General features: G+C 38.8%; 2 protein-coding genes across 2 annotated transcripts; both read left to right on the forward strand.

Moving 5' to 3' along the window:
- Positions 1 to 3,543: 3,543 nt before the first annotated feature.
- Positions 3,544 to 5,202, forward strand: LOC117215509. The gene has a single exon (XM_033461867.1). It carries the CDS (start codon positions 3,851 to 3,853, stop codon positions 5,138 to 5,140), a length of 1,290 nt encoding a protein of 429 aa, XP_033317758.1. The 5' UTR covers positions 3,544 to 3,850; the 3' UTR covers positions 5,141 to 5,202.
- Positions 5,203 to 9,646: 4,444 nt separating this feature from the next.
- On the forward strand, positions 9,647 to 10,177 carry LOC117215507. Its single transcript, XM_033461864.1, has one exon. It carries the CDS (start codon positions 9,647 to 9,649, stop codon positions 10,175 to 10,177), a length of 531 nt encoding a protein of 176 aa, XP_033317755.1.
- The last annotated feature ends 655 nt before the right edge of the window (positions 10,178 to 10,832 follow it).

Genomic DNA, 10,832 nt, shown 5'->3' on the forward strand with positions numbered 1-10,832 from the left:
AAACAAACCCACTCGCAGAAATGTTATTCAATATCGCATTTATAACTTTCATAGACATCCTCCTCTCATTGCTATCATTGTAAACAGATTGAAACTTCGTTTGCAAACACTCGCGATTAAAAAAAAAAAGAAGAATTAATCTTAAACAATTTTATCTTGTGTTCCATTTATAATTTTCATAATTGTCCTCCCGACGTTGTATCATTTTAAATGGCTTTTTTCTATCCATCTATGTTGCAGCGAGATCAACGGTCCTAATTACTAAATTGCACGATGTGTTCATACAAATTCACTTTTTATGAACGCGATGAAACGAAATGAAATCTAAGTAGAGATTTGTTTTCTCATCAAGTATAACGAGTTTTATACTTTGGATAGATTGCCTCGTTGCGAGAAGGTCTTAATCGTTTATAATTGCGATTAAGTAATTGCAATAAGTCATATTTTTAAGAAACGTTCTCACATGCTGTCACACACTCTAATTAGAAAAGGATCATGAAACATTCGGTTTATGATATTATTTGTTTGTAAATCTTCCTGCTTCCGGAAACTTTTCTAAATATGAAAATATTTATATACAAAATTAAATATTTTTTTCAATATCAACACTTCTTGCGTTTATGTTGTCCTAGTCAGAATTATATTATTTCGTGTATCCTGTTGCTTTTTATATGATAGTCCTCCCGTTGGCCGCGGCTTCGTTATCAAGCCTGAGGCCCTCGTCACTAGTGTAACTATCGACAATAAAGGTACCCCACGCGCGACCGGACGATGGAGAACTTCAACGCAGAACCGCTACCTCCCGCGAGCCCTCCCCGGAGCTCGGACTCGGATATTCAGACTCGACATATATATTATTATATATATTATATATACTATTATATCTATATAATATATGTATTTATATCTATAAATATATGTATAAATATATCTATTTAAAAAAATAAAGTTGACCTTCATATATCGCCAATAATATCGCGTGCGTAAAAAGAAACTAATTACATTTAATTCTTTTTTTACATTTATTTATTTTTTATTATTATTTTTTTCACAACTAATTACATTTAATTATTACATTTACATACATTTAACTATTATTACATACATTTACATACATTTAATTATTATTTTTTTCATAACTATATCTCGTTTGAAATATTTTTCGACATAATTAATTGTTTCAAAAACACATATTCCAGCCTTCTAAATGATTTATTTTGCGTATTATACGAATTATTCCATCTATAAATAAATTGTTCTCTATACACACAAACACGCACACAGTCTGTTAATTACACGAGTTAATTGTAACATTTTTCTCGATAAGTTGACAGAGCAAGAAAAATGAGCGACGAACATACCTACAAACTAATCTACTTCAATGCCCGTGGTCGTGCCGAACATATACGGTATTGTGGCGGATCGGTATCAACAGGACGCCGACAGGTCGAGGCATCAACGCGGCGCAACACCTCCCGGGCGATCCGCGGGTACCAACCGCCAACACTAGAGGGCTACGACGACAACGAGACTGTCTGTCTAACTCGCTAGCGGGTTGAATATACGAGCGATTGATAGAAATACCGCACCTAGCGAGACTCCCTCTACGTCTAAGGCAGGGACTACCGGGCATAGCCTTACTGACGAGTCCACCGGTAGTCCCGGGACGAAACGCACTCCCTCTCTCCCTTTTCATTAGCCTCATTGGTGACCACCGACAACGAACACGCACCTTTGGAGAAGGAGTCAGGAAAGGAGCCAACCACCGACGACAAGCCAGGAAGTGAATGGTAGCCATTGCAATAGTTCATGGGGCATCACCTCCAGCAGCACGTCAGAGGCGACAACCACCTCGTCCCCACGACGATCAGCCTTCCATCATCGACGACGAGCCATTCCCTCTAACTTGTATCGCGCTATATAGCTTTGGGGTCACGCTATAGCGCTAGGGGGAGGCTGTGTGGCGGATCGGTATCAACAGGACGCCGACAGGTCGAGGCATCAACGCGGCGCAACACCTCCCGGGCGATCCGCGGGTACCAACCGCCAACACTAGAGGGCTACGACGACAACGAGTCTGTCTGTCTAACTCGCTAGCGGGTTGAATATACGAGCGATTGATAGAAATACCGCACCTAGCGAGACTCCCTCTACGTCTAAGGCAGGGACTACCGGGCATAGCCTTACTGACGAGTCCACCGGTAGTCTCGGGACGAAACGCACTCTCTCACTCTCCTTCCATCAGCCTCAGTATATATTTGCATATACTGGCATCGAGTATACCGACGAGAGGATCCCCGAAGAACTCTGGCCTGAATACAAGGATTGTAAGCGTGAAGAATCGATTTTTACTTTCATCGTTCAACTCTCAGATATCTACCATTTACTCAAACTTTTCTGTATATAAAACTTTCGTTTCACGTGCAGGCTAAACTTACTTAAAGTAAAATTTCATACGGAATAAAGTCGAACTTTTCATTAAGTTTTGCTTCCGTAATATCGTGTTTATCGAATACCAACTTAATTCACTTACGATTCTCGAATTTTTGTGTTGCAATCTTTATTGTTTTCAATGAATCGAAGCATTTCGAATATTTTGAGAAAACCGTAAATAGGTGACTTAAAATAGGAATACAAAAATACTTCTACGTTTCTCGTTAATTTAAAAACTTTTTAGGACTTGTCGGAAAAAAAGGATAAAAAATTGAAATCAGTTCGGAAATGAACAAGAACACAGCTAAAAAGTCGAAAGAACAAAGCAGACATAAAATTCGATCTTCCGTTGCGACATTTCTATCGTAAATAGTATAATAAAAGTTTTACGCAGCATAGTCTTCGATATAATCTTATATGTCGCTTGCAGATAGAGAAACCAAAAATCAACGTAAATCTGTAAATCAATCCTGTCGGTGTAAAACACAAAATTACGTTCGCAAGAGACATTCGATTTATATTCCTTGCATTTCAATTTTCATTACAAGAACCGTGTACATTTTCTAATATTTTTTCCGTGTCTGGTATTATCTTTTATCCTTGATTTTAAAAACTTTTAGGTTCTTCCCAACAGTCAAAAACACGCGATACCCTGTCCATAGTAATCGTAAGAAAAGAAAAAAAGGAGAAAGAAGACATTTCTGTATTTCTTTACTAGGCCATGTTGATTAAAACCGAAATGATTTCGATTCATCTATTCACAAGAACGCAACGGCCTCGGAAGCTCTGTTGTGATTTCCTATCGATCGTTTCCCTCTACACAGTGTTCATATGAGCCATGTTTGTTCTTAGCAATGCCTTATAAAAAGCTGCCTGTGCTGGTGTCACGGTGGTCGTGAGAACGCAACGAAAGGATGGTTATGTCTCACATACCTTGGCCGGCAAAATGATGGCTAAGCAGTAATAGAAACCCTATGTGACCGGCATCCAGCGATAGCCCCTCCACAGGAGCCGGGTCCTTGATATAAAAAAGTACCTCTCGAGTCGTTGTAAGAACATTCTTTTCTGTGCTGTTTGACCATTCTGTATCGTTACTCTGTCAGTGTTCAATAAATTTTCTAATAACAATCAAAATTTAAGTACGAATTTCTCACCTTGCGTGCGGAACGCGAAATTACCCCGAATCGCCGTGACAAAATTGGCGATCCTGCCAGGATCCACTCATCGCATCAAGAGGAAACTTCAACGGGAACTCTACGGATTCTACAGCGAAGGACCACGGTCACCTCCTTGATCAAAAGAAGGATCTGCAAAGAATCTCGGTAAGCTGGCTTTCGTACATTATCGAAACCGTAAGCCTGAAATACGTTCTGAAGATAGTGACTCTTCTTCCGCCGAAAGTGTCATATTTCTCAGCATGAACCCAACTGACAAGAGTACCGCTAAACAAAACGAACTAATCGCTACCCTGATTGAACAATTTGAAAGCCTAACTCACGAGTTTAGAAGCTTTAGAAACAGCACCGATCAAAACATTAAAAACATAAAAGAATTTGCGGAAACTAGCGATAGAAATCGCTCTAAAGAAATACGCGATCTTGCAAAAACCATGGAAATAAAATACGACACCGAGACTGACCAGTCGCAAATAAACGCCCATTTAGAAACCGCTGCTGATAACGTAACGGATGACGAAACTGACGGACCGAACACGTCACAAAGACCACGAGCCGCATCTAGCCGCGCCGCGATTAAACCAATAAACAACTACAACGAAGATCGAGGGCTCGAGGCAGATAAGGCCATACGAACTGTCGAGACACTACGAGGTCGAGATGACGTAGGCGTTGAAGATTTCATCTTATCGGTCCGCAAAGCAAGAGCTAGGTGCAAGGCAAGTGACAGAGAGCTATTATTAGATCTCATACTGATCGAAAAGATTACCGACAACGCGAAACGAAACATACGATATCTAAAAATCAACTCGTTCGAAGACTTATATTCATGCTTAAGACAACACGTATTAACACCAACAACTATTAGCAACTGTAGGGACAAATTAAAGAATTTAAAACAAGGGGCAACAGAAAGTGTACAATCTTTTAACTCCAGATTCCGACAACAGCTAAACGAATTAAATTATGCAGTCCAAAACGAAAACCGCACACCAACAGAACGACGCGTAGCTATAGATATTGAAGAACGCGAAGCACTTAAAACATATTTGCTCAACTTACGATACGAGATAGGACAGATGGTGGTATCTAGCGATCCAAAGAACCTGAACCTTGCCCAACAACTAGCAGCTGATAGAGAACAATGGTTACGAGAAGCAAATCGTGTTGCCAACCGCCCAAAGAATCAATCTCACAACATTACATTAGTATCCAAGCGAACTACTACCGATTCACAGCCACAAACTTCTGCTCAGCTACCTAGCAGACCATTAGACGACCGCATGAAACCGAAGTGTCCAAAGTGTTTACGAATTGGACACACAGCCGAAAAATGCTACTCTCGAAATTTTCCATTCGCCAGCCAAGGAAAGATTCCACCTCGAGTAAACCAAACAACGGAGAACCCAGAGGAAGCTTACCTCGAGTTAACTGCACCACCACCGGAAGATTACTATCAATCGTACTGCAACGAAGAGACGGAGGAAGAGCCAGATTCCTCATCGATACCGGAGCAGGAATCAACCTTATAAAAGAAAAAGCCTCACTAAACGTCCAAACTTCTAACCCAAAAACCTTCCTAATGGGAAGTGACAAACATACCACTAACAAAATTTGCAATTTAACCATGCTCAAGAAAAATCATCAATTCTACGTAGTCCCTAACAACTTTCCCCTAATCGAAGATGGAATAATCGGACTCCCATTCCTTACAAAGTATCAATACAGCGTCACTAACAATAAACTAACCTTAGACGAAATTATATTACCATTCCAGGAAACGGATAGCAAGATAAGACCAGGCGAAACTCTAATCTCAGCCCAATACATCGAAGGAAAGCCCACAACAGTATGTTTCATCAACACTCGTAAGCAAATCTGTCACATTACAAACGAAATAGAGAAACCCGATAAACTAAGCCAAATTAATAAATTCGCACAAATAATACGTACCAAACATATTGATCCAGAACTTCGAGAACCCCTTGAGAAAATCCTCATCAATTACTTAGACGTTTTTAATATGGAAACAGACTCATTACCATGTACCAACTTGACAGAACATACAATCACACTCAAGACAGACAAACCTATAAACATCAAATCTTATAGACCGCCCGAATGTCATAAAAAGGAAATCGAGACTCAAATCAACGACATGTTAGACAAACAAATCATAGAACCATCGGACAGTCCATATAACGCACCAATTTGGGTAGTTCCAAAAAAATTAGATGCATCAGGCAAACAAAAATGGAGAATCGTTATAGATTTTAGAAAATTAAACGAGCAAACAGACCAAGACGCGTATCCTTTACCAAATTCGGACGAAATACTCGAGCACTTAGGCAAAGCTAAATTTTTCTCGGCCCTAGACCTCTCGTCAGGATTTCACCAGATACCTATGGAGCAAAATTCCAAAAAATATACTGCATTCTCAACCCCACAAGGTCACTTCCACTATAATCGCATGCCCTTCGGCCTTAAAAACGCACCGGCGACGTTTCAACGTATGATGGATACCGCGCTACGGGGGTTAATAGGAAATAACTGTTTCGTATACCTGGATGACATTATAATATTCGGGAGCACCATCCAAGAACATAACCGAAATCTAGCCATTATACTAGACAGACTACAAAATTTAGGATTAAAAATACAACCGGACAAATGCGAATTTTTGAAACCGGAATTAGAATACTTAGGACACGTAGTAACAAAGGAAGGAGTAAAACCTAATCCCAAAAAGATTCAAGCCGTGAAAGACTTTAAAACACCAAAGACCGCGACCCACATAAAGTCATTCTTAGGACTCGTTGGATACTATAGAAAATTTATACGTAATTTTTCTAAAATCGCAAAACCATTGACAGATCTCACAAAAAAGGACACTCCATTCTACTGGACCGATAGACAACAACTTGCATTTGACACACTAAAACAAAAACTCTGCGAAGCCCCTGTACTACAATATCCAGACTTTGACAAAACATTCACATTAACAACAGACGCAAGTAACGAAGGGTTAGGAGCAATACTCTCCCAAGACGGACATCCATGCTGTTATATATCCCGAACTTTGAACCCTCCTGAAAAGAATTATTCCACAACCGAGAAAGAGTTATTAGCAATAGTATGGTCAATCAAAAGACTAAGACAATACCTACTTGGTAGAAAATTTAAAATTCAAAGCGATCATCAAGCCTTGAAATGGTTAAAGAATGTTAAAGACCCCTCATCGAGACTCATGCGATGGCGTTTGAGACTCGAGGAGTACGATTATGAAATCGAATACAAAAAAGGAAAAGAAAATACAGCTGCAGATGCTCTATCCCGATTGTATCCTATCACTAATGAAGAAATCCAACCCAATGTAGAAAACCCGGACTATTATGACGAGTATATAGACTGGAAAATCAATATCACCCCAGCTCCGATAACCCAAAAACCTAACAGACCACACTTTAAACAAATTACAAAGACCGAACTGGGAGACTTTAACGAACAGCATTGGTTGCGTCAATTAACCAAACACTTTATTAAACACCGAACCGGACGCTTACAAATAGGAATAAACGACAATAGCTTCAGCACGTTAGAAAAGGTAAATATTCAACTCATGCTAAGGTTTCTAACAACTAGATTCCCTCAAATTAAATTAATATTTGGACAAGATCCGCCAGTAGACTACGATAACGAACAAAAACAAACGATACTACGCGAAAATCATAACGAATTAGTAGGACACTTAGGTATACACCGCACCGTGAAACGAATACAAGAGCACCATCACTGGACAAACCTAGAACAAGACGTTACAGAATTCATACAAAACTGCGAAACCTGCCAACGAGAAAAGCTAAATCGTATCAGGGCCAAGGAACAACCTATGATAACTGACACACCGCTTAATCCTAATGACAAAATCGCAATGGACATATTCGGACCTCTCACCAAAACCAAACGGGGCAATCAGTTTATCCTGTCTATCCAAGATCAATTAACCAAATATCTCATCCTCATACCCTTAAAAGACCAAACAGCCAACTCAATCATTAACGAACTTTTGGATCACTATGTGTACATATTTTCCGCACCAAAAAGTATTCTGACGGACATGGGACGAAATTTCGTATGTAAATTGATGGACACATTTGAAAGGGCTTTCAAAATCCGACACATAAAAACCACTTCTTTCCATCCACAATCTAACGGATCCCTTGAACGAACGCATGCCGTAGTAAAGGACCTTATTCGAACTTGTACGACCGACCGACAGAACGACTGGGATGAAAACTTAAAATTAATATGCATGGGATATAATACTTCAGTACACGAGACGACCGGACATACCCCATTCTAACTAACATTTGGACGACAAGCTAACATGCCATCCTCAATATCAACCACTCCTAGCCTAACCAGAGAACAATTGTTTAACCTCTGGAAAAATCGACACAACGCCTATATAGCTAAAGCAAGACGAGTTACCGAATCTAACAAAAAGCGATACCAGAGGGATCAAATGCGAAAAATTATTAAAACACAGACGATATTCCGAGTAAAAGATAAAGTATGGGTACATAACGATCACAAAACTAACAAGCTAGACCACGAATGGCTAGGACCTGCAGAAATCCTCTCATCCAATCCACCCACCTATCTTATCGAATATTCCAACGGTCACACGCAAAGAATCCACGGTAACAGGCTAAAACCCTACCTTTCAGGAAGAAGACCATAATATGGATCATCATAACACTCGAGTACATTAGAAGCGATCTAGAAGTAAAACCATTGAATTACGCCAACATATTCCTGGAACACATTGACAATTGCTATCTGTACAACGAACAAATAGATATCACCCTTATAGTAGGCCTTAACGATCCAATTGACCAAGTTAATAGATTACAACGCGTAATAGATTTAATAGACCGTCAATGTAAACCACCTTGCGCTTACACACCAGAAATAAGCAGCCTAAAATTTAAGTACAGAAATCTTCAAAACCTGACTCGGCAACTCAAATTATTATTGCGTTATAAAAGCAAACGCGGATTGCTCAATGTCATAGGCTCAGTATCCAAAACTTTATTCGGAACTCTCGACGAAAACGATTTAGAACTCATTAACAAGAACATCGATACATTATTTGATTCCAACAATAAAATAAAAACAATTCTTAGTAACCAAACCGCACTCGTCAAACGCGTGCTAGACAATACCAAACAAATCAACTTGAAAACTTAGCCAACGATATACACAAGATTGAAAACCACAATGAAAAAAACGAAATATTAGTCTCCCTATTAATTCAAACCGAATCTACCATATCAGAACTCCATATAAACATCGACGAAATTTTTAACACTGTTATGTTAGGGAAACAAGGAATCATAAACCCACAAGTTATAGAACCCGAACAATTCTTAAAAACACTTGACCAAATAACGAGACAAAACTTTATGACTAACCATATCGAACCTTCAGTTCAAAACTTTCAACTAATTCTAGATCTAAGCAAACTAAAGGTATGGATAAGAGATAACAAACTTATATATACAATAACTGTGCCGCTTTTGGAAAACAATGAATGGAAAATAACTAAAATTTACCCGATACCTTCCAAACAAAACTCTGTATTCATTGCGCCTGTAATAGAAACTGATTTGATACTAACCGACTCAGAACAATACACCTTTGTCGATAGTCACTACTTAAACAAATATTGTAAACGAACGGCAATCATCCACATTTGTAAAAGAACTCAACCGAGTCACAATAGAATCAATTCACCTGAATGCAGATCAGAATTAATTACTAATCGACAGACGGTCAAAACTTGCCCGACTGCTGTCTTCAAGCTGGAAGAATTGACGTTCGTACCTTTGCAGACGGAAAACCATTATATTATTATTCCTGCGAAAAATGTACAAATCGACGTGTTATGTAAGACACATAAAATCCTAGAAATTAGACAACCAAGCTTAATTAGCAGTAAAACCGGGTGCATAATCACATACGATCATAATATTATGAAAATAGGAGGATCACATAAAAATATCTCTTACGAAACCAAATTTAAGAATAGCATATACAGCTTCGAAGAAACAGATGTTCCAATATTAGAGAAAATATTAGAAACAGCTCCAAAAGTAACTCACAATTTTAACCAATATAAAGCCAACCTCGACACATTACAAACACAAATCAGTACCCTGCAATTTGAGCGACGCATAAATTCATTGAAGGAATATGGCATATCCACACTACAAATATTAGGAATCATAGCCCTAGGACTAGGAACAATATATGTAATGTACAAATGTAAACTTTTCGAATGTCTACGCCGATCATTTCCTAAAAATGTACGTATCAAAATACTCTGCCCTACCGCTCGCGTAAACAGGATCGATCAAACATCAACAGTACCAAGGACGGTCACCTTCCAAAATATCACCGAAGACGAAGATGAGGGGATCATTCAACTTAGAAGCCCCACCAGAGCTTACGCTTTAGCGGAGCAAAGCGAAGCTAAGGAGGGGGGAATGTCCCGGTGGTCGTGAGAACGCAACGAAAGGATGGTTATGCCTCACATACCTTGGTCAGCAAAATGATGGCTAAGCAGTAATAGAAACCCTATGTGACCGGCATCCAGCGATAGCCCCTCCACAGGAGCCGGGTCCTTGATATAAAAAAGTACCACTCGAGTCGTTGTAAGAACATTCTTTTCTGTGCTGTTTGACCATTCTGTATTGTTACTCTGTCAGTGTTCAATAAATTTTCTAATAACAATCAAAATTTAAGTACGAATTTCTCACCTTGCGTGCGGAACGTGAAATTACTCCGAATCGACGTGACACGGCCTTAGTGTGTTGAGAGAATGAAGAACGAATCGTGTTGATGGAAGTTTGTATGGAATATACTGATTGCTTTTAACATTCATTAGTTCCAGTTATTACCGATATTTTTGTCATTTAGTTAGGGTTTTCCCTTTAGATTACGTTGTGATAGAGAACTATTATTTGTGTATTCCTACAGAAACATACGAACTATATAAACTGTTGACACGATGTTGTGCTATTGTATTATAGAGATAATAATAAAACCATCAAACAATCATTAATTATGTTTTTTATTATATTAATTAAGAATTGAAGATTACCTGCTTGGTGATCTTGATAATATCGTATTTTACAAATGTTGAACAAAAAAAAATGT

This window comes from Bombus bifarius, unplaced genomic scaffold (genome assembly GCF_011952205.1).
Source record: "Bombus bifarius isolate JDL3187 unplaced genomic scaffold, Bbif_JDL3187 scf7180000009693_frag, whole genome shotgun sequence".
NCBI lineage: Eukaryota > Metazoa > Arthropoda > Insecta > Hymenoptera > Apidae > Bombus > Bombus bifarius.